The 25,302-nt window shown below is 41.1% G+C and overlaps 1 protein-coding gene across 1 annotated transcript in view; it reads left to right on the forward strand.

The window, feature by feature from the left end:
* The window catches only part of PXT1 (peroxisomal testis enriched protein 1), a 38,824-nt gene extending 13,723 nt beyond the window's left edge, over window positions 1–25,101 (forward strand). The window contains exons 2-4 of the mRNA XM_076003588.1: window positions 2,069–2,246; window positions 19,010–19,143; window positions 24,991–25,101. Coding sequence (XP_075859703.1) covers window positions 2,069–2,246; window positions 19,010–19,143; window positions 24,991–25,095 — 417 coding nt within the window. The 3' untranslated portion in view covers window positions 25,096–25,101. The remainder of the gene's footprint in view (window positions 1–2,068; window positions 2,247–19,009; window positions 19,144–24,990) is intronic.
* Window positions 25,102–25,302: the final 201 nt, after the last annotated feature.

Below are 25,302 nucleotides of genomic sequence, written 5' to 3' on the forward strand. Positions count from 1 at the left end.
CAAGCCATTTATTACCATTCTTTCAAAGTCATTTCTTTTTTTTTTTTTTTTTTTGAGACAGAGTCTCGCTTTGTTGCCCAGGCTAGAGTGAGTGCCATGGCGTCAGCCTAGCTCACAGCAACCTCAAACTCCTGGCTCAAGCAATCCTCCTGCCTCAGCCTCCCAAGTAGCTGGGACTACAGGCATTCGCCACCACGCCTGGCTAATTTTTTGTATATATATTAGCTGGCCAATTAATTTCTTTCTATTTATAGTAGAGACGGGGTCTCACTCTTGCTCAGGCTGGTTTCTAACTCCTGACCTCGAGCAATCCGCACGCCTCGGCCTCCCAGAGAGCTAGGATTACAGGCGCGAGCCACCACACCCGGCCTTCTTTTTTTTTTTTTGAGACAGAGTCTCACTCTGTTGCCGTGGCATCAGCCTAGCTCACAGCTCACAGCAACGTCAAACTCCTGGGCTTGAAGGATCCTCCTGTCTCAGCCTCCTGAGTAGCTGGGACTACAGGCATGAGCCACCATGCCTGGATAATTTTTTCTATATATTTTTAGTTGTCTAGCTAATTTCTTTCTATTTTTAGTAGAGATGGGGGGTCTCACTCTTGCTCAGGCTGGTCTCGAACTCTGAACTCAAACGATCCACCCGCCTTGGCCTCCCAGAGTGCTGGGATACAGGCGTGAGCCACTGTGCCCAGCCCATTTCTTCTCAATTTTTGCTTATTCCTCTAAAGGGTGCTCTAAACAGTGGCTACTGGTCACATGTGACTACTGAGCACCAGAAATGTGGCTAGTCTGAATTGAAATGTGCTGTAAGTGCAAAATACATACCAGATTTTTAAGACTTACATTAATGAGAATGTAAAATATTTCATTAATAATTTTTATATTGATTATATGTTGAAATGATAACATTTGGATTTATTTTGGGTTATATTAAGTTAAATAAAATATACCACTACAATTAATGTTACCTGTTTCTTTTTCCTTTTTTTTTTTTTTTTGAGACAGAGTCTCGTTTTGTTGCCCAGGCTAGAGTGAGTGCTGTGGCGTCAGCCTAGCTCACAGCAACCTCAAACTCCTGGGCTCAAGCGATCCTCCTGCCTCAGCTTCCCCAGTAGCTGGGACTACAGGCAAGAGCCAACATGCCCAGCTAATTTTTTCTGTTTTAGTAGAGATAGGGGTCTCCCTCTTGCTCAGGCTGGTCTTGAACTCCTAACCTCAAGCGATTGATCCACCCACCTTGGCCTTCCAGAGTGCTAGGATTACAGGCATGAGGCACCTGGCCTTCTTTTTACTTTTTAAATGTATTATAACTATTAGAAAACTTAAAATGACATGTGAGTCACTTATTAGAATGGATTTAAAGCTCCTAAGGGCCACCTATGTTACTTTCTTTAGTCCCTCATTATGCTCTTACCCATTCCTTCCTTCCCTTTTTGCAGCTGCTTAGATTTAGAAGGTAGAATAGAACTCTGTGGCCAGACTTTAAGTCAAGAGAATTAAATGCCCAGAAATACAATGAAAGTCTTAATTGTATTCTTCATCTTATTGGATTGGTGCTACAATATTAGGGGAAAAAGGGGAAAGGGCAGAAGAATAACCTTCATCAGTGTTTGTAGATATGGACTCTGTGTGTATGGAGTATTAAAGAGAAACTATAACTGGTTCTGGGGAGGAAAAACACACAGGAGAAATATATTGTATTCACCTCCACCCCTCCCTACCTTTCTAAGTTTTGATCTATTTTTCTTTTGGCTACACTAATTTTTCTCTCTTTGTGTGTATCAATTTAGACTTTTCCCCGATGGAATGTGGGTATTAAAAGATGACAAAAACTAATGGGAGATGAGGAGGTGGGCTGGTATAGCAGATCTAAATATCAAGCAACCTAGAAAGATGTTTAACTAAATGGAAAAAGACCTTATAGATCACTCCTGTTCCACCCAAATCCATAACTCTCTTATAAGTGGTATAAAGGCTGTTAATGTTGTTAAAACATCAATATTCATCTAACATATTCCACGTATTTTCTGACAAATGGGGAAATCCTAAGAAGACATATTTTTCAACAGGGAAAATCCTCGAAGAAAAAACATGATGGTATTGTTTATGAACCTGAGGAAGTTCTGAATCCAACCCCCAAAGTAACAAATTGTTGCAAATCACTGTGGGTAAAATACAGTTTTCAGGAGGCAAACATGACCCAACTTGTCAGCTCCCAGCCAGTTCCAGCCATGTCAAGGAACCCAGGTAAGATTTTATTTGTATTAAACTAAAATAAATATCCTACTTAGCATGTATTTTTCTTGATATTAAGGATATAAAATTGAGCATTAAGTATATTATTTAAAAATTAACTGTAAGAAGATAGTGGTAAATCTATCCAACTGACTGCTTCCTAGTACTAAATCTCTTAGTTTCTATTAGCCATGGATTATCGATGTGACAACCAATTAAGATGATCCCAAATGGACTAAAATAGATCATATTTATATTTTAATAAAAATTTGTCTTTAAACTTGACCTGACAATGTCTGCATTGTTAAGGCAGAGAACATTCAGATTAGGTTCCTTCTTGAATTTGCTAACATAGGCGAGAACATGAAGGAAAGATAAATTTGAAAATTTGTTTTGCAAAAATGTGTGATTCCTAAATGTTGCAAAATGCTGGAAAATTAAATTCTTACATTGTGAAAAGCATTAAAGGAGAACAGTTGGGATTAAATTTATGGGGTCTTAGGCTTTTAGATTAAAAATATGCTAGACACTTGAAAGGAATTGTTAACATTAATTTCAAATTATTATCATGTTTAAAAGAATTACATGCCACCGAGAAAGTGGAAATTTCAAGCACCCTGATAGTTGTTTGCTACCACACCAAATACGGACTCTATTTTTTAGAAAAGACTCAATGGACTAAAATTTTCGATTTTTATTTGTGCAGGTGTCAGCGACAATTATTTCTCAAAGCATGAGATTCTGTCACCCATGAACACCGTTTAGAACTTACACATTTTTTGTTTTAAATGAAGATATAATTTATATACTATAGAGTTCACCCCCTTTTAAAAATTATAATACTTTTTAGAGACAGGGTATGGCTCTCTCACCCTGGCTGGAGTGCAGTGCCGTCACCACAGCTCACTGCAGCCTCAAACTCCTGGGCTCAAGCGATTCACCTGCCTCAGGCTCCCGAGTGGCCGGGACTGCAGGTGCCGGCGGTGTCACCACGCCCGGCCAATTGTTCCATTTTTCGTAGAGACGGAGTTGGGGGCTGGGTCGGGGAGGGTCTCACTATTTTCCTCAGGCTGGTCTCGAACTCGGGGGCTCCAGCAGTGCACCTGCCTGGGGACCAGCATTCCAGGCATGAGCCACCCTCCCCGCCCCCGCCCACCCTTTTAAAATGCAGACTACAGTGATTTTTAGTGTACTCATAAAGTTGTGCAGTCGTCGCCACTATTCTAGAACTTGTATTAAGTATTTTATTGTAAACCTTTCCCAGTATGCTTTTACACTCACTCTACTGCCTGATCCTCAGAGATTCCTGTGAAGCTGCTCGGTATCTTCTGAGGCGCCCCGTGGGCGTTACCACCTAAAATGCTGTCCTAATTAGTTCCTCTTTATTTAAAAGCTCGGGCAGGGTGAAGAATTAACGCTGCTGCCTTGATTTATAGAATAACAGCCCACAACGTTATCTCCGTGTTGGTTTTCATGCCTAGAACCCTCGTTTTAGCGTCCGCCGTAGGTAAAATCCTGTTTGTGACGTATTTTAGCCTCTTGGGCCACCGGTGTGCATTTGCCCACCGAACCGTTGCTAGCAGGGGTCCCCCAACTTCCCTTCCCGGCACCTGGGCTGCCGGAGCGTTGGGGCAGCGGCGCGCTTCTCCGCTGACGCTTCACAGTGTTGAAGGAACAGGGAAAGTACGGGGATATGTGAGGGGATATGTGAGAGGGACGGGGAGTTGCTAACGCATCGTGGAGAACGCCAGAGTAACCCAGTACGAACAGAAAAACGCTGGGCTGAGTAACCTGGTTCTCCCGCTCCCTGCCTCTCTGCCGCCCGCTCCCGTCAGTGGCGGGAAAGAGCCACGCGCGCGCCGCTGCCGGCGCCGGAGATCCGCCTGGGGCGGCCGCGCCCCCGCCCCCGCGTGCGCTCCCCATTGGCCACAGCCGGCCCACGTGACCTCTACCGCCTCACACGCCGGGCGGAGCGCGCGCTTTTCCAGCCACAAGAACGCCAGCGGCTGGAGCAGTAGGTCGTGTGGCGCGCGTCTCCGGCCCTCCTAAGGTACGGGAGTTTGTTTGGCCAGGAAACTTAAGAAAAACAAAAAACCCTAAGTACTGCCCAAAGTAAAACTGTTAGTGAGGAAACTTGTAATTGAGGAGTTTCACTTCTCCCGTCAGTGTGATTTGTCAGAGACTGTGACACAGACCGAAAATGGAAATCAGAAGCCACCATTGGCTGGAAAGTGACTCACTGAAGTCAAGATTTATCTCTGTTACTTTGGGGAAATCTACACGTATAAATATAACTCTTTGGGAAAAATACATAATCTTTGTGTGAGGAATTTAAAGCTACTTTTTTTTTTTTTGAGACCGAATCTCACTTTGTTGTCTAGGCTAGAGTGAGTGCCGTGGCGTCAGCCTAGCTCACAGCAACCTCAATCTCCTGGCTCAAGCAATCCTGCTGCCTCAGCCTCCCAAGTAGCTGGGACTACAGGCATGCACCACCATGCCCGGCTAATTTTTCCTATATATATTAGTTGGCCAATTAATTTCTCTATAGTAGAAATAGCGGGGTCTCGCTCTTGCTCAGGCTGGTTTCGAACTCCTGACCTGGAGCAATCCGCCCGCCTTGGCCTCCCAGAGTGCTAGGATTACAGGCGCGAGCCACCACGCCCAGCTAAAGCCACTTTCTCTTAGACGAGTTAAGTGTCCAGAGCAACCGCCCTAAAGACATCATTTAAGGGAAATTAGAAACTCTTGGGGAAACAAAAGTTCAGTAAAAGTGAAAGGAGGCCCTGCCCACCATTGTTTGGGTTATGAAATGATTTGACAAAGGACAAAAATACAGTAATTATTGATAGGAAAGAAAGGGCAAAATAGAAAGTATGTGCGTAGTATAAACGGGATATATAATTGTGGAAGTCAGTAGTGAGTTCAGTTGTTCACCTTTTTCCCTTTGCGAGTGCTCGGATGCTTTCTTTGCCCTTTTTTTTTTTTTTAATTTGTATTAAGACTAATCAACTCTTCCTCCTCTAGATGTCTACATTTTCTTTTTTCATTCAAAAAGCACTAGGACCTCTTATATTCCAGGCATTGTGCTAGGTACTGGGTGACAATAGTAAATAAAAACAGTAACTGTCCCTTCCGTCCTGGAGCATACATACAGTCTGTTAAAGGAAGCAGACAGTAGTCAAATACACATATGTGTATGTTTCAAGATACAGTTTTACAGAAAACTGAAAGTACAGGCAGCAGGGTTGCAGTTTTGATCAAAAGGTCATATATTTTACCTACTGTTTAAGCTACCTATCTGGGAGTTTACCGTTGGCTGAGGTGAATTAATGCATTGAGACTCTGGCCTGCTCTGTCTTCTCCCTCTTTGCTCTGTTGTAGGGTTCTGGAGCTCTGGGGACCATTGCCATCAGAGCTCTTTACTTTTTTTTTTTTTTTTTTTGAGACAGAGTCTCCCTTTGTTGCCCAGGCTAGAGTGAGTGCCGTGGCGTCAGCCTAGCTCACAGCAACCTCAAACTCCTGGGCTCGAGCGATCCTTCTGCCTCAGCCTCCCGAGTAGCTGGGACTACAGGCATGCGCCACCATGCCCGGCTAATTTTTTATATATATATATCAGTTGGCCAATTAATTTCTTTCTATTTATAGTAGAGACGGGATCTCGCTCTTGCTCAGGCTGGTTTTGAACTCCTGACCTTGAGCAATCCGCCCGCCTCGGCCTCCCAAGAGCTAGGATTACAGGCCTGAGCCACCGTGCCCGGCCTAGAGCTCTTTACTTTTGAACCCAGATGGGCGGCCCTGACTCTGGTCTAGAGGGGAAGGGGTATGTGACAGTGGAAGTGCGTGGGTCCTCTCCAATGCCCATAGCACTTCTCCTCGGTCTTTGTCTTCTGGTCAGCTTGCAGCCCTGCTGCCCATTATGAAAGGTGGTTTTTTCCCCTCTGTATCACCCTGTGTAGGTGGTTGCCCTTTCCTTTCATTGGAAATGGTTCCCACTAGTTGCACAATATATTTAAAAGTTTGTATTTGGGTAATGGTAAACTCCTATTTTTTATTTCATCTTATTTTCAGCAATATCACATGAATCCCTATTTTATAAGATAAAGATGCTAACTTCCATGTCTTCTCACCCTTCCACAGCCTATTTGTTGCCTTTACTTTTTATTTTTACATGTTTAAGGTTGCTAACATTTGCATTCTGGCCTCCAGCTACAACAAACTCTTCCATGCTTTGTCCATCAGTCAGTTCTAAAAATTAAAAGCCATGCCTGGTGCGGTGGCTCACGCCTGTAATCCTAGCTCTCTGGGAGGCCAAGGCAGGTGGATTGCTCAAGGTCAGGAGTTCGAAATCAGCCTGGGCAAGAGTAAGACCCCGTCTCCATTAAAAAAAAAAATAGAAAGAAATTAATTGGCCAGCTAAAAATATGTAGAAAATATTAGCTGGGCATGGTGGCGCATGCCTGTAGTCCCAGCTACCCGGGAGACTGAGACAGAAGGATCGCTTGAGCCCAGGAGTTTGAGGTTGCTGTGAGCTAGGCTGATGCCATGGCACTCTAGCCCAGGCAATAGAGCGAGAGTCTGTTTCAAAAAAATAAATAAATAAAAATTAAAAACCAGTAAACTTGGTTTATATTATAATATCTATGTAAATAGTGTCTAACACTAGTGGTAGTAGCTAACACTTATATAATGTAGGATTTATTCTATATTAGGTACTTTATGAACATCATTGTTTAATAGTTAGAGTAATCTGAAAGTCCCTTTTAACAAATGGGGAAACCAAGGCCCAGGGAAGTAACTTGTCTTAGAACAGGAAATCAGAAAGCGGCTGACCTAGGACTTGAACCCCCCTCCCCTATGAAAGGATAGGATAAAATTTTCTTTTCTTTAGGTATAAGTTTAGGGTCCTTGACAGCTGAAAAGAAAATGTACATCAAGATCAAATACATATTTTTTATTTCTCTGTTATTTTTGGGGGGGAGGGCGGTTGATGGTCTTCAACTCTGTTCAGTTTTCTTTTTTTCCATTTCTGTTAGTGACTAATTCCAGCCACTTTAGGATCTCCCTCCTCAGCAGATGGCCTAGTCTTCTGTTTCAAGTACAAAATTAATTTAATCAGGAGTAAGCACCTGAATCTTGTCCCTTGTTGCATCTCCCTTGTAAGGATGCTTCCTTACATAAGCATCACATATCCCATCTTACCTCCTCCTAGCCTATCTCAAAAGAAGGGGGGCCCTCCTCCTGTTCAAAGCTAATCCTTCCACATGTTTTTATTCTCATTCCTCCTAAACCTCTAGGACTTTGCGTCAACAGTTTGTACTACTCTATCTCCCATTTTCCATTGCTCCTGATCTAATTCCTCTCCTCAATTTACAAACCTGCTCAAGATTTTCAACTTAGAAAATTCCTCCAACACACCTCTTTTTCTAGCTACTGCCAGTTCTCTCATTTCTTCATCAGGCCACTCTTGGAAGAGCAGTCTACACTTATTGATGCCAAGGTTACTGTGGGAGTTCAAATTCATATTTCACTGTCATGCAAATTTCCTTTCATCTCTACTGCATTTCTAATTGAATTGTGTTTTCCGATATTTCAATCGTGGGTTATGCCAGCAACCCTTTTTAAAGGATCAGTTTGTCCTTGGCAAGAGACTTTGAACCTTCCCAAGATTGATTAGTAGGCCTACTAAATATAAGCAAATTATTTTGAAATTATTATACAGATTGTTAGGAATTAAACATTCAACTATACTATGGCTAATTATGGAAGGGCATGCCCTTTGAGATGGGGCAATAACTGTTGATTTCATACTTGAAATACTTAAATATTCAAAGTGATTAGAATTTAAAGCTCTAGCTAATGCCCTAAGACCTTCATAAAATACTCCACTTTCCTCAACTAAAAGAAGTGATCAATTTGAATGTGAGATGAAGCCTTCAGTTCTGGTAAGGTGGTTTGTCTCCAAGAAAGCAGGGTATGTATTCCCAAACTGAAAACAGATGGTCCAGTATGTGGAGAGGCTAGGACTTCCAGTACTTGTGTCCTCATTTTTGACCACTTGTTGTGTCAACGTTCCAAAGGCAAAATGTTCAAATACTTTTTTCAAATTCCCTTAAGGGTTTGGGATTTAGGGGGTAGTGGCCACCAGCAGTAAAGACTGTATATGTTCCTGGAATGATTTTCCCTTGAGAATAATCACCTCTCAGTAATGAAATAAGGATTAAGGCTGTGATTGCTTAAAATTATGCCTAGTCATACAGATAAAGGACTGCCATGTTTAACACAGAGCAATATATCCTTTTGGAAGGAACTATAAAACAGTTCCTTAGGCTTAAACTTAAGCCACATTTTAGTTTGCTTCACATCTGGACCATAAACTTTTTGTATGATCTTTTGTTTTCTGGGCATTCTCATTGCATTTCCTCCCCTCCTCCACATGATTTGTTATTACTATGTCCTAAAAGTTCCCCAAATTCTCAACTATACTATCTTCTATCAAGTCTGTCTTTCTAGGCTCACTGCACTGTTGAGATCCTGGGACTTCCTTTCGCATGGGTTGGATTCACTAAGTGGGTTAGTGAATGGGTTTGCTAAGTCTCATGGCTTTTTCTTTCTTAAATTAATCTTACTCTATTTAGTCTGTTTTTTTTTTTGAAACAAAGTCTTGCTCTGTCATCTGGGCTAGAGCACAGTGGCATCATGATAGCTCACTGAAACCTCAAACTCCTGGGCTCAAGTGATCCTCTTGTCTCCGACTCCGGAATAGCTGAGACTGTAGGCATGTCACCACACTGCACTAATTTTTTAAACATTTTTTGTAGAGATGAGTTTTGCTCTTGCTCATGCTTTTCTGGAACTCATGAGCTCAAGCAATCCTTCCACCTCAGCCTCCCAGAGTGCTAGGATTACAGGTGTGATATTTACTGTTTTACTGGAATACTTCAAGAGACTTCCTAACAAATTGTGTATGGGAGAAAAATTTCCTGAGTCCTTCCATGCTGCAAATGTCTTTATTCACCTCTGGCATACTATTGATAGCTGGGCATAGAATTCTAGATTGAAAATAATGTTTTGTTTTGTTTTGTTTTGTTTTGTTTTTTGAGACAGAGTCTCACTCTGTTGCTGAGGCTAGAGTGCCCTCAAACTCCTGGGCTCAAGTGATCCTCCTGCCTCTGCCTCTCACGTAGCTGGGACTACAGGCATGTGCCACCATGCCTGGCTATATTCTATATATTTATATATATTCTATATATTCTCTCTATATATATTCTATATATACATATATTCTATATAGTTTTAGTTGGCCAATTAATTTCTTTCTATTTTTTTAGTAGAGACGGGGTCTTGCTCCTGCTCAGGCTGGTCTTGAACCCCTGACCTCAAGCGATCCTCCCTCCTGGATCTCCCAGAGTGCTAGGACTTACAGGTGTGAGCCAGCACACCTGGCCGAAAATATTTTTTTATAAAATCTTTGAGGGCATTAAAAAAATTGTTCCACTGTATTCTAGTATCCATTCTTGTTGGTGAGAAGTCATTTGAGAAACTAATTCATGTTTCTCTTTAGCAGTTTTTGGGATTCTCTTTATCCTTATTCTTAGTGTTTTGAAATTCCACTGTGTGCAAGGGGTGAAGTTTTTATTTCCCCATTTGTTATTCTGAGCACTTAGTGGGACTTCTTAATATGTTTTGTGTCCTCCAACTGTGGGAAGCTGTTTTACATTGTTTTGATAATTTCTTCCTCTATTTCTCTTTCTGGGGTTCCCATGGATCATATGCTGGTCTTTCCATATTGGTTGTCTATATTGCCTATCTCAGGGGTCCTCAAACTTTTTAAACAGGGGGCCAGTTCACTGTCCCTCAGACCGTTGGAGAGTGCGCACTGTGGGCCCGGGATAAGTCGGCTGCTAAGCAGGACAGGCAGCGGCAGCAAAAACACCTGGCGGGCTGGATAAATGTCCTAGGTAGACGGCATGTGGCCCGCGGGCCATAGTTTGAGGACACCTGTCCTATCTTTTCTCTCAGTTTTTAAAATTCTAGTTTTTTTCTCAGTGATTTCCTTGACTTAATTTTTTTCAGACTATCGATTGTATTTTTAATTTTGCAATCATGTTTTTTAATTCTGCACGATTTTCTAAGATTTTTCTTTTTCATAGCATTGTCTTTTATTTCATGAATTTAATATTGTCTTAAATCTGTCTAAACATATGTATTTTTATTTGCAAAACAATTCTTTTCTGTTCTCTGAATTATATGTTTTCCTTAGGATAACTGTTTTGTTTGTTTACCTGGATTTTTCTTTTATTCTGTGGTCCTCAATTGCCTGGTGATCCTTTGTTATTTTAAAGAAAGACACACTAAATAGCTGGTATGGGTTCTAACATTTATATAGTGTTTACCTATATTCCAGGCACTGTTCTGTGTAAGTTAAATATATTAATTGTCATCACAACAACTCCTCTATGAAGTAGTATTATAATATTTCATTAAATTTAATTGATGAACCATTATTTTGTTTACCACTGAGAAGGTAAACAATGCTATTTAAATGTGACATGCCATTATAAGATTATAAGACATATTCAGATTTTGGACATGTTAAAAATCTAAGCAATACATTACTATTATTGTAATACAATTACATTGTAATTAATGTACAATAATAGTAAGGAACAATACATTACTATTCCCATTTTACAAAGGAAGAAACTGAGTCATGGAGAAATTAAATATCTTGCCCGGGGTTACATAGTTAATAAGTAGTATAGTTTATATTTAAACTTAAGCTTTCTGGCTTCAGAATTCTACCACTATGCTTGGTGGCCTCTCCAGGGCTCCCAGCTGACTGGAGACTCAAATAGGGCATAGGAAGACTCCAATTTGGGGGGCTTTCGGGAGATGAGTTAGAGGGCTACCTCTGGTTCCACATCCCCCAAATGCCAGAACAGAGAGACCTTTAATCTCAGGCACCAACATCCATAAGGAAGCCTCTGCTTTTTCTATAAGATTTGTTCTCTTCTATTAGAGAAGAGTGGGTTGGCTTTTTTTTTTTTCTTTCTTTTTGCCTGAAACCTGTGCTGGGTGCAGTGAGCTGGGGGTGCCAAGGGTAGTAAGCGGTATAGTTGATCCCCATCAGACTTCCAGTTAGTGGTGTCTCTCCATCTCCCAGCCTCTGGGTCTTTTTTTTTTTTTTTTTTTTGGTAGCTCCCTTATTAATCCTGCTACTCTGTTCTTATTCCCTCCTTCTCTCCAACCCTTCCCCCAATTCATCCCCATTAGCTATTCTCTTTAGTTTCTGGTTTATCCTTCCTAAATTTCTTTCACACAATGATCAGGCCATATGTATATTTTGTGTGTGTGTGTATCCCCTTCATGTTTACATTCATATTTTATTATATCCCCTTCTTGCCTGCATGAAGGATAGCATATTATAGATATGCTTTTGTGTTTTGCTTCTTTAAGAGCATATCCTTGAAATCACTGTATATTGGTTCAGAGACTTTCCTCATCTTTTTTTCTTTGACAGCTGCATAGCAACACCCTCAAATTAACTACATTATTTTTAGTCCTCCATCAAAGCTGGGATCTCTTTCAAGTCCAAGCAGGGCAGAACTCCTCCTTCCCATCCCACTGGGATGGCATGGCTTGTGTGAGCCTAGCGGGGGAGACACACAAGGGCTTACCCACCACCCACAGCCAAGCTCTGCTGGCCGCCTCTGGGTCTTGATGGGGTAGGTGGGCTTCCAAGCTCCAGGATCCCCTATAGTGGCTTCTTGGTGCTTTCTCAGCCTGGTTCATTTGTCTGGATGTTGTCTCATCTGCATTCTGCCTTCCAGAAGCATGTATAGATCTCTCATCTGTTGTTGACACTGCCTCCCATTCTCTTCAATGTTGTGGCTTTATTCTTTTTTATACTTTCATTTTGGTAAGGTCTTGCAGGAGATTAGGAGAGATGGAGAAGCCAGTGCTTGTGAACCATAGGTCCCTATACCCCCTTTTTAATGAACAAAATCAGGAGTTTAAAGGGATAACCATTATATGAGAAAATAAAATATTAACATTATAACTGATAGTGGAAAAGTACTTACAAAACCTTCAAAACATGTTTGCTTAAAAGCTTTCCTAAATGCAACTGAAAGGACAGCTGGTCAAAGGTCCACATGGGATTCTCAATGTACAAGATTTTTTAAAAGTTCCAACACATTGAGACCAATTAATTGCTTTACAAAGGAATTTTTCTTGCAAAAATATTAACCATGTTTTTCCAAATTCCTCACTAGGCCATTTAGACTATGCCTGTTTTCAGAACTCTGTGTGGATATATACATATTTTCACAACTTTTCAGTAACAATTGTGGAGTGAGATACTTTTTTCCTCTGGATATTAAAAATGTAATACTTGGAAAATAATACAGAGTTTTTACTTTTTTTTTTTTTTTTTTTGAGACAGAGTCTCGCTTTGTTGTCCAGGCTAGAGTGAGTGCCGTGGCATCAGCCTAGCTCACAGCAACCTCACACTCCTGGGCTCGAGCGATCCTCCTGCCTCAGCCTCCCGAGTAGCTGGGACTACAGGCATGTGCCACCATGCCCGGCTAATTTTATATATATATCAGTTGGCCAATTAATTTCTTTCTATTTATAGTAGAAACGGGGTCTCGCTCTTGCTCAGGCTGGTTTTGAACTCCTGACCTTGAGCAATCCGCCCGCCTCGGCCTCCCAGAGAGCTAGGATTACAGGCGTGAGCCACCGCGCCCGGCCTACTTTTTTATTTTGTACATTTTGATGATCTTGTCAAAGGACTTTCACTTGCTTTCAATATATGACCAATTTAGAGCTGTGATTTAATGATTTCTTTCCTGTTTTAATGTTTCTTATAATATGGTAGTATGGCTATCTTAATGTCTGCAGGACAGGGACACCAACTTTCTTTAGCTAGCAAATAATGTCATATATAGTTCAAGTACTGCAGAACTCTCAATCTGTTTTGCATTCAACTTTTTGAGGCATGGTAAAAGACCGGAACCAAAACCACAACCCACTAATATCAGGAACTTAATTTTTTTTTTTTGAGACAGAGTCTCGCTTTATTGCCCAGGCGAGAGTGAGTGCCATGGCGTCAGCCTAGCTCACAGCAACCTCAGACTCCTGGGCTCAAGCGATCCTACTGCCTCAGCCTCCCAAGTAGCTGGGACTACAGGCATGCACCACCATGCCCGGCTAATTTTTTCTCTATATATTAGTTGGCCAATGAATTTCTTTCTATTTATAGTAGAGACGGGGTCTCGCTCTTGCTCAGGCTGGCTTTGAACTCCTGACCTGGGGCAATCCGCCCGCCTTGGCCTCCCAGAGAGTTAGGATTACAGGCGTGAGCCACCTCACCCGGCCAGGAACTTAATTTTAAAATTTCACTTTCAGAGTCTGTGCTGAAGCTGATATATAGCCAATATATTCTCCTGCACAGTTTTATCTGCATTGGACAGCTCTGGACAGTGGTAATTGATATGGATATTTATGATTATTTGTTGAGTTGCAGGGAATAGAAACCTATTCCACTCCAGAAAGATGTGGTTTCTGGTGAGGATGCCTATGAAAAGGAACTGAATGTGGAAGGTTCTGGCCCTGAGGCAGACTGGCTCTGGGGGCCTGTCTTTTTTTTTGAGTCTCAGTTTCTTTCTGAGTGTCTGCTCATTTTTCTATTAGTGATCATCCTCTGCCTCTGTTTTAAATGTTTTCTTTCTCTTCATAATTTTCACTTGCAAGTGGCTGTCAGTTATCCTGAACCCAACACAATACTGTGGCATTTGTGATCCCAACTAGCAACTAATTCCCTTAGTCTCTTGAGTCTACAGTGAGCAGAGACTGGGTCTCTGCCACAGTGAGCAGAGCAGGGTCAGTCAAGCTGCCTGACCCTGTTCCTTTTGAAACTAGGTTCAGTTTCAGAGTACCTGACCAGCCAATGGATTATTTGCTCTTAGGGGGGGGGTCTATCTCTGATCCAATCAACTATGGCCTGGGGTTGGGGAATACACAGGAAAGAACCTGACTGCTTAGGCAATAGGATAGATTCTTCTGGAATAGGGTGTGGCAAATCAAATAACAGTTGGTAGGGCCCCTAAGGTGTGTTTCAGGATTCTGAATCATCTCACTCACACACACACACACACACACACACACACGCACACACACACACAATTATTATGCATTGCTTAACATCGGGGATACATTCTGAGAAATTTGTTGTTAAACTATTTCATCATTGTGAGAACATCATAGAGTGTACTTACACAAACCTAGATAGCATAGCCTACTACATACCTAGCTTATATGATACAGCCTATTATTCCTAGGATATAAACATGTATAGGAGGTTACTGTACTGAATACTGTAGGCCAATTGTAACACAATGGTAAGTATTTGTGTATCTAAACATAGACAAGGTACAGTAAAAATATAGTATAAAAGATAAAAAGAATACTATACCTATGTAGGGCACTAGAGCTTGTAGGACTGTAAATTGTTCTGGGTGAGTTAGTGGGCGAGTGGTGAGTGAATGTGAATGCCTGGGACATTACTGCACATTACTGTAGACTTTATAAACACTGTACGCTTAAGCTATACTAAATTTACAAAAACAAGTTTTTCTCCAATAATAAATTAACCTTAGCTTACTGTAACTTTTTATTTTATAAACTTTAATATTTAAAATTTTTTTGTTGTTGTTTGAGACAGGGCCTTGCTCTATCACCACCTCTGCAGTGGTGTCATTATAGTCCATCGTAGCCTCCAACTCCTGGGCTCAAGCTATCTTCCTGTCTCAGCCTCCTGAGTAGCTGGACTACAGGCACACACCACTATACCCAGCTAATATTTTAAATTTTTTTAGCGATGGGGTCTTGGTATTGCCAGGCTGGTCTTGAATTCCTGGCCTCAAGCGATCCTCCCCCCTTGGCCTCCTAGTGCTAGGATTATAAGTGTGAGCCACCTTGCCCAGATTTTAAAAAACTTTTTGAGTCTTGTAATAACAACACTTAGCTTAAAATACAAACACATTGTACAGCTGTACAAAAATATTTTCTTTCTTTATATCCTTATTCTATAAGCTTTTTTCTGTTTAAAACATTTTCAATTTATTTTTTACTTTTCAAACTTTTTTGTTAAAAACTAAGACACAACACACACATTAGTGTATGCCTGCTCTATCTTCCACCTCCACATCTTGTCCTTCAGGGGCAATAACATACCTGGAGCTGTCATCTCTTATGATAACAATGCCTTCTTCTGGAACACCTCCTGAAGGACTGCCTGAGGCTGTTTTACACTTAACTTTTTCTTATAAGTAGAAGGAATATACTCTAATAATGATAAAAAGTATACTATAATAAATACATAAACCAGTAACATAGACATTTGTTATCATAATTAAGTATTATGTACTGTATTAAATATCCAAATATTTGCTAAGATGACTTACAGGTACCTTAAATTTATAAATTAACTCGAATTTTCCTTTCTCTTTCCACTGGCCTCCTCTGCCTTCCACACCTGCCCTTCACCTCTATTCTGTATTGGGGCTGATGTTGCCATTTGCCTTTCTAATCTCCCAAGCCTGAAAAGTGGGAGCTTTCTCTTTTCCTTACTTTTTCCATTTAATCTATCACCAAATTCCAGCCTATTCTGTTTCTTTCTTTTTTTTATTTTTTTATTATTTTTTTTTAGACAGGGTCTCACTCTGTGCCCGGGCTTGAGTGCCGTGGCGTCAGCCTAGCTCACAGCAACCTCAAACTCCTGGGCTCAAGCAATCCTTCTGCTTCAGCCTCCCGAGTAGCTGGGACTACAGGCATGCGCCACCATGCCCAGCTAATTTTTTCTATATATTTTAGTTGGCCAATTTTTTTCTTTCTATTTTTAGTAGAGATGGGGTCTCGCTCTTGCTCAGGCTGGTTTCGAACTCCTGGCCTTGAGCAATCTGCCCGCCTTGGCCTCCCAGAGTGCTAGGATTATAGGCATGAGCCACCTCGCCCGGCCTATTCTGTTTCTTAAATATTTATAGAATCTCTTTTCCCCATTGTGTCCGTGTTAGAGCTGTTTTAGTTTAGGCTCTATGCTAAAGTTAAGAACATGGATGGGCCTTGCAGCAGACAGATCTGAGTCTCAATCCTGACTCTCACATTCAGTGGCTTTCAAACCCTGAGCAAATTACTCAACCAGTCTAAACCATCAATCCTCAAACTTGGCTGCACAGGGGAACCACCTGGGAAGCTTTAAAAAAAAAAAACTAACACTTGGTCCAACTCCAAGGATTCTGATTTCAGTGGAATGGAGCAAGGCCTGAGCATTTGGGAGTTTTATAAAAGCTTCCCATTTATCACTATTCGATTAAGTCCAAGCCTCTTTCTGTGCTTTCTGTATTAACTATTAGCTTTTCACTTGCCTTCTCTAGTTGGTTTGTCTCCTATCGCTCCCTGCCTTTCAATAACAGTACTACTTAGAGTTTACAGAAATGTTCCCTTCTCTTACTGCTACCCTCCTCACCTTTCCTCATGTTATCCTTCTGCCTAGAATGTCCTGTTTGCTACTCCCTCCCAGTTCTGCCCCCCCCACACACACACACAACCCATCTGTCTCTTCTGACTGTTTCTTTTCTTTTTTTTTGAGACAGAGTCTCACTTTGTTGCCCAGGATAGAGTGAATGCCGTGGCATCAGCCTAGCTCACAGCAACCTCAAACTCCTGGGCTCAAGCAATCCTCCTGCCTCAGCCTCCCAAGTAGCTGGGACTACAGGCATGTGCCACCACACCGGGCTAATTTTTTGTATATATATATTAGTTGGCCAATGAATTTCTTTCTATTTATAGTAGAGACGGGGTCTTGCTGTTGCTCAGGCTGGTTTCGAACTCCTGACCTAGAGCAATCCGCCTGCCTCGGCCTCTCAGAGTGCTAGGATTATAGGCGTGAGCCACCTCGCCTGGCCCTGGCTGTTTCTAATTCATCCTTCATCCTTCAAGACTCAACTCAGATATCATCTTCTGTGGGACATCTTCCTGAACCCTCTGCAAACCTTGCTCTCGCTATAACGTGTTGAATTGCAGTTTGTGTCTCTCTCTCCCTCCAGACTCTTAGAGGACAGCCCTGAAAAATCAAAGGTCCTCAAATTTTATTGAAATCAAACATGTCCAACACAAAACTTGCTTTGCATATGAAACTGTACTTTGAGACAGAGTCTCCTTTTGTTGCCCAGGCTAGAGTGAGTGCCGTGGCGTCAGCCTAGTTCACAACAACCTCAAACTCCTGGGCTCAAGCAATCCTTCTGCCTCAGCCTCCTGAGTAGCTGGGACTACAGGCATGCACCACCATGCCCGGCTAATTTTTTCTATATAGCTTTAGTTGGCCAATCAATTTCTTTCTTTTTTTAGTAGAGACGGGGTCTCACTCTTGCTCAGGCTCGTCTGGAACTCCTTAGCTCAAACGATCCACCTGCCTTGGCCTCCCAGAGTGCTAGTATTACAGTCGTGAGCCACCGTGCCCGGCTTCCTTCTCTGTATTCTTAAAGCACTTGAGAATTGTATTGAACCTATGGGTTCTAAGCAACTAAAGGACAGAAACCTTGTCTTTATTCTTTAGAGCAGGGGTCCTCAAACTTTTTAAACAGGGGGCCAGTTCACTGTCCCTCAGACCATTGGAAAGCTGTTGGAGAGTGCGGCGCACATTCCACACATGCGCACTGTGGGCCCCGGACAGGTTGGCTGGTAAGCAGGATAGGCAGCGGTGGCAAAAACACTCGGTGGGCTGGATAAATGTCGCATGTGGCCCGGAGGCTGTAGTTTGAGGACGCCTGCTTTAGAGGTTCCCCAAAGCACCCAGTAAGTAGTTTACTTATAGTGTTGCTTAAAAACACTCATTAGTTGCTGGAAGTAAGTAAGGTTTGGAGGCCTCATACAAGGAGAGTGGTTAAAAGTATGAAATGGAAAAATCTATTTTAAAAAACTGTAAATATCTAGTCCTGCATATCACATATGACAGCTACTAACCACATTTGGTTATTGATCACTTGGAATGTGGCTAGTGCAATTGAGGAGCTGAATTTTAGGTTTTATTTAATAAAAACCGATACTTGATTTAATTGTTGGAAAATTTTTAAGTGTGTTTGAAACAACTTGGATTTGTGATTCTACTTTTTGTTTTTTTAAAGAAAGCTTTAAAAGTAGATTTTTTTTTATTTCAGCATTTTATGGGGGTACAAATGTTAAGGTTATGTATATTGCCCATGCGCGCCGCCCCCCCCAAGTTAGAGCTTCAAGTGTGACCATCCCCCAATGATTCTACTTTTTTAGCTATCAACTTCATGAAAGCTAAATACAGATCAGGGGTTTCCATAGAAAAGTTAGTATCTGAATTGAGATGTGCTATAAATATAAAATAAACTCTGGATTTCAATGATTTAGATAGAATTTTTAAAATTAAAATATATCATGAAAATTTTTTTATATTGATTTTATATTAAAATGATAATATTTTAGGTATATTGGCTTAAGTAAAATAAATTACTAAAATTAATTTTACCTGATTTTACTACTAGAAAATTTAAAATTACATATGTGGCTTGAGTTATATTTCTGTTGAAGAGAGGTGATCTATTCCAGTGCAAGGCTTTGCTTTTTGATGACTATTACAATGGCTGGATTTCAACCCTCTCATTGTCTAAGACAGTTTTAAGTAACTAGCAAAATTCATAGATAATTAAATGGAGTTATCTCTTTTGAACTCTTTTCTGTCAATGCAGATCACAGTCTACCTTCTCAGCCCAAGGAGAATAACGTTGGCCAGAAGCATCACCAGGAGGAAGTAATTCACAAGATGGCCATACAGCTGAGACAAATTGGGGACAGCATGGATCATAGGATGATGGTTCAAGAGGTAAGACTTCATTTTCCCCAGCAAGGGCCTGTCAGGCGGGAGGAGAACGCAAACAAAGCAATGGCTGCCAAGTGGCTGGGATGCTCGGGAACTATCAGAACTCATGGATTAATATTGTCTGGATTATCAAACATTAGATCTAAAAGTTATGAAGCTGAGTCAAAGCCAGCATCTGATCTCACACTTGACATTCAAACTTGGTCTGTGGACTGGCAGCATCAGCATCACTTGGCAGGTGGTTAGATGTGTAAATCTCAGGCCCCAGTCCACACAGCCAGAATCAGAATGTGCCTTTTTACGCTTTCCCCAGGGGATTTGTGTGCATAGTAAAGTGTGAGAAAGTGGTCTACACCCTCCAAATAGGATGCATATTAGAGTCACCTGTAGAGTTTTGCAAACTACAGATGCATGGGCCCAACCCTGAGAAATTCTGATTTCATTGGCATCAGGTAAGGCCTGGGCGTCTATCTTTTTAAACGCTCCCCAGGTGAATCTAACACATAGTCAGGGAGGAGAACCTGAGCCTTTAATTGTGGTTATTTCCCTTGAATCAGCCTGAAGGTTATGATGTGAGCCCCATCCCTACCAGTTTCTTAGTTTCTCCTGATTATTATGAGAGACTATAAGGGAAAATAGGAATGACTAATGGTTACTGTTTGAAATCTTGGGAGTGATAAAATCCACAGCTATAAGCCGGGCGCGGTGGCTCACGCCTGTAATCCTAGCTCTTGGGAGGCCGGGGCGGGCGGATTGCTCAAAGTCAGGAGTTCAAAACCAGCCTGAGCAAGAGCAAGACCCCGTCTCTACTATAAATAGAAAGAAATTAATTGGCCAACTGATATATATATAAAATTAGCCGGGCATGGTGGCGCATGCCTGTAGTCCCAGCTACTCGGGAGGCTGAGGCAGAAGGATCGCTCGAGCCCAGGAGTTTGAGGTTGCTGTGAGCTAGGCTGACGCCACGGCACTCACTCTAGCCTGGACAACAGAGCGAGACTCTGTCTCAAAAAAAAAAAAAAAAAAATCCACAGCTATAGTTTCCCCCCAGAACAGGCTGTAGTTGGCAGCAGAGAATGATCACATGGTACTGCATGGTAGGAGCGGTGGCTGCCCCTCAGAGCCCTACTTCTTGCCCTTAATTCACCTGTCTTGTGATGATGTCTTGTTAATCACTGCAGCTGTGACCATGCTATTCACCAGCACGCATGACACAGTATGCATGCCTCTTTATACTGTGGTCCAAATGTGGAAGATACACAGCCTTTCCCTCAAATAAAACATCCCCCGAGACAAAACATGAATATGAGATCCCAACAATAATGCTATAAAAGCAAGAAGGAAACAAAGAGAAAAACACAGTCCAATGAAATATTTGATAAACCCCTTTCATTCAAACAAGTATTTATTGAGTGCCTGCTATATACCAGACTCAGTTCTAGACATTGGTAGCTAGAGCAGTGAGCTGGTCAGAGGATGAGCCATCAACCAGATGAACCATCAACAGCCTAGTCAGACAGGGATATGGGCCCAAAGCAGGATGAGGTGACACTGAGTGATGGAGAGTGACTCTGGATGGGTGGTCAGGGAAGGCCTCTCTGGGGATATGATAGTTGAGCAGATTAGAAATGAGCTAGCCTTGGGAACACCTGGAGTTCGTTCCAGGCAGAGGGAACAGTGAGAGTGCAAAGCCTGGCCCCTATCATTCTACTTTCATTTCTTTCTTTTTTGTTTTCTTAAGAGACCAGGGTCTAGCTCTATCACCCAGGCTAGACTGGAGTGCAGTGGTGTGATCATTGTTCACTGCAACCTTGAACTCCTGGCCTCAAGTGATTCTCCCACCTTGGCCTCCTAAAGTGCTAGGATTACAGTTGTGAGCCACCACACCTGGCCCACAACAGTCTACTTTCTGTCTTACAGATTTGTCTATTTTGGACATTTCATATAAGAGGAATAACACAATATGGAGTGTTGAGTCTTTTGAGTTTAGCTTATTTCACTTAACATATTGTTTTTTCAAGGTTTATCCATGTTGTAGCATGTGTCAGTACTTCATTTCTTTATATGGCTGAATATTTCTTGTATGTATTAATATATACCACATTTTGTTTATCCATTTATCAGTTGGTGGACATTTGGGTTGTTTCCACTTTTTGCCTATTACGAATAATGATGTTATGATCATTTGTGCATAAGTTTTTGTGTAGACATGTGTTTTCTATTCTTTTGGGTACATACCTAGGAATGGAATTGCTAGGTCATATGACAACTCTATATTTCACTTTTTTATTTTTTTGAGACAGAGTCTTGCACTGTTGCACTGGTGAGTGCCGTGGCGTCAGCCTAGCTCACAGCAACCTCAAACCCCTGGGCTCAAGGGATCCTCCTGCCTCAGCCTCCTGAGTAGCTGGGGCTACAGGCATGCACCACCATGCCTGGCTAATTTTTCTATATTTAGTAGAGACAGGGTCTTGTTCTTGCTCAGGTTTGTCTTGAACTCAAGAGATCCTCCCACCTTGGCCTCCCAGAGTGCTAGGATTACAGGTGTAAGCCACCACACCTGGCCTATATTTCATTTTTTGAGGAACTTTCAGACTGTTTTTTGAAATGGTTGTACCATTTTACATTGTGGCCCACTAGAAGTGTGTAAGGGTTCCAGTTTCTCCACATCCTTGTTAACATTTGTTACTGACTGTCTTTTTGATTCTAGCCATCTTAGTAGTTGTGAAGTTGTACCTCATTGTGGTTTTGATTTGCATTTCCCTGATGACTAATATGCATCTTTTCATGTGCTTATTGGTCATTTGTTTATCTCTTTGGAGAAATGTCCATTCATGTCCTTTGCCCATTTTTTATTGGTTTGTCTTTTTTGTTATTGAGTTGTAGGAGTCCTTTTTATATTTTAGATGTAAGTTCATTATCAGATACAGGATTTGCAAATATTTTCTCACATTCTATAGGTTGTCCTTTCACTTTCTGTATAGTGTTCTTTGAAGTACAAAAGTTTTAAATTTTGTCTTATTTCAAGAGTCTAAGGGTAAGAAAAAATTTAAAAAAGAAAAAAAGGAAACTGAAAAAAATTTTGATGAAGTTCAGTTTATCTGTTTTTTTCTTTTGTTGCTAGTGCTTTTGGTGCCATATCTAAGAAATGATTGCCTAACCCAAGATCGTGAAGATGTACACTTATATTTTATTCTAGAAGCTTTATAGTTTTAGCTGTTAAATTTAGGTCTTTGACCCATTTGGAGTTAATTTTTATATACATTTTGAGTCCATCTTCATTTTTTTGATGTGGGAATCCATTTGTCCCAGCACCATTTGTTGAAAAGACTTCTCTTTCCCTATAATTTGTCTTGGCACCCTTGTTGAAAATCAATTGACTGCAAATGTGAAGGTTTATTTCTGGACTCTCAATCATATTCCATTGATCTATATCTAACCTTATGCCTGCCCCAGCTTTTCTTGCAGTGTTTTTACAAAGCTAGCTTTGACCTAGACTTTTAAAGATGTCTTACCCTGTACTACAAAGTTGCATTTTAGAACACCTTTAAATAAACCACAGCACTTTAAAAAAGTAATTTTAAAAATTCCCCCTAAATTTGGCTCTAAATTGCTGAAACTTTTGCTGCTTTTAAAGCAATTGTAACAGAATTTCAAATCTGGCAGGGCACATTTCTTTCATATATAGTCATCATTTGTTTACCTTTCGTACTTTGTTTAATCAAGTGACCACATTGATTCTCTAGATGCCTTCCTGATGTTCATGTATTTATAGAAACTTTTATTCTTGCTCTTGGAACTGCCTAGCAAGGAGCTCATCAAGTTATATTTTTGTCTGCTGAATTGATTGTTCTTGAATTGCCACATTTCTTGCTGTCTTGTTCTTTTTATTTAAGCAGGTACCTGTGTTTTCAAAAGTGTTCTGTGTTTCTCAAAATAATATCTTCTATTTTTCATTTAGTTATGTGGGGTTTTGGTTCAAGTACCTCTTCTGTTGTAGTTGTTGTTGTTTTTAACCTGGGGCATGTAATTTTTCTAAATATAAAGCATGTTTTAAAACAGTTAGGCTTCTTATTACTCTTAGGATCTTAAATGTGCCTTTGAAATTTTTCTCCATGGGATTTTCTCCTTTTGGGTTCTGGAAGCTGCTCCCTCTCTGTCTCTGCAGGCCTAGGAGTGGTGACATACTGTTGTTACCAGGCAGAAATGCCACACCATCTCCTATGGTTTCCCACTATCTTCTCTGTATAGATAGTCTAGATAGTGTTCCTTATTTAACCCACTTCAAATTAGCCTAATTTGGGTGTACTATCTGTCTCCTCTGGTACTCGGACTGATACAGTGATACATAGGGAATTTCTTAGTTTGTTAGGTGAGGGAAACTAACATTTATTAAACAATTTCTTCTAGGTACTCTTTTACATGTTTTATTTAATGTTGAATTCTCCCAGTAGTCCTATAAATCCACTATCGTAAGTATTTCAGGAGAAGCAGTTGAGTTTCAAAGAGATTACATACCCTATCTCAGGTTACTCAGCTTCTAAGTGGCAAAACTGGAATTTAAATATATGACCATCTGACTTTTTCTTGTCTGCCATGGGAAGAGGAAATTCATTCAGTTTTCCTAATCAATATCAACTATAAAAGGGGAAAAAGTAATCCTTTAATGATTACTGACAGGACAAAGTCTAAATCCCTCAGCCTGCATCATTCATTCATTCATTTATTCAACTAATATTTATTAAGCACCTGCTATATGTCAGGCTCTGTTTAAGTACTAGAGATATGGCAGTGATCAAAAGACACAAAATCCCTGATCTCAAGGAGTATATGAGAAAGACAAACAATAAGCAAACAAATAAGATATGTGGTTTATCAGATAGTGATAAATGTTTTAGAGAAAAATACAGCAAGGGAAGAGAGGAAGAATGTTGGGGGTGTTGTAATTTGCAGTAGAGATATCTAGGGAGGGCCTCACTGAGAAGGTAACTTCTGAGCAAAACCTTAAAAGAGATGGTGAGCAGGGAATATGGGGGCAGACAGGAGCAGAGGATGGGAGGCAGGAGGATAGCAAAGACCCTGATACAGAGATGTGTCTGGATGTTTAAAGAATAGCAAGGAGGCCAGTGTGGCTGAAGCTGAGTGAGGGAGAAAACAGTAAAAGATATGGTCAGATGGTGATACGGGTGGTGGCCAGATTATGTGGTGCCCTGAGGCCACCAAAAAGACTTCCTCTGAGTGAGGTGGCGCCATTGGAGAGTGTTGAGCACATTTCAACAGTCCTCTGAGGTGGCTGTGTAGAGAACAGACTGTAGGGGGCAGGGGCGGGAAGATCATTTGTGTCTCCTTTTCCCGATGTTCACGTAAACTATGGCATTTATTTACTGTTCCACAAACCTGGTGTGCAATTTATAACTTCCAGTTTTCCTAATATTCAACCGTACCTCTTGGCCCATCTAAGTCCTATCCAAAGCAAACTCTCTCGCATCTTTGAGAGGACTAGGAAAGTGTTTGAGGAAGCCAGAGGGACAGGTTCTCAACCCTGAAAAGAGTGCCCCACTTGCTGATAGTCAAGGTGGAAAAACACGTCCAGTGGAAAGCTTCAGAGGTGATGGGAAGGATATGGACATGTGGAACAAACCTAGGGACTCTCTTTCAGCTCATACAATTGATAAAGCAACCCAAGAAGATTGTCTGCAGGATTGATTGATTAGTATTTTGTGTTAAATTTCTTTTTATTTATATTTCTGATCATCATATTCAACTCCAATGTTAAGTTTCTAACTTTGAATTATTCTATTGCCTTTTTTTTTTTTTTTTTTTGACCTCTCTCTCTTTCTTTTTAAACAGGGCCTTCAGCAGGATGGCAGAGATCCACGGGCTCGTTTTGTCATCTTTTTCTTTAGAAGAGTTCAGGTGTTCCTGCGCTTTTTTTTGAATAACCATTTGCTGTAAAAGGAATGTAAATGTCAAATTCTGTTTTCCTTCTGTCCTCTAAGAAGCATGAATCCCACTGGACAGAGGGGAAGACACCCTTCTCCATCTTCCTCTATTTTCACCCATCACTGTTGGTCTATGCCTGTTTTGTTGGAGAATCATTTGTCTTTTCAGAGCAACGAGCTAGTAGATGTCTGTGATTGCCTCATGGTGAAGCCCAAGGAG

This window comes from Microcebus murinus, chromosome 5 (assembly GCF_040939455.1).
Source record: "Microcebus murinus isolate Inina chromosome 5, M.murinus_Inina_mat1.0, whole genome shotgun sequence".
NCBI lineage: Eukaryota > Metazoa > Chordata > Mammalia > Primates > Cheirogaleidae > Microcebus > Microcebus murinus.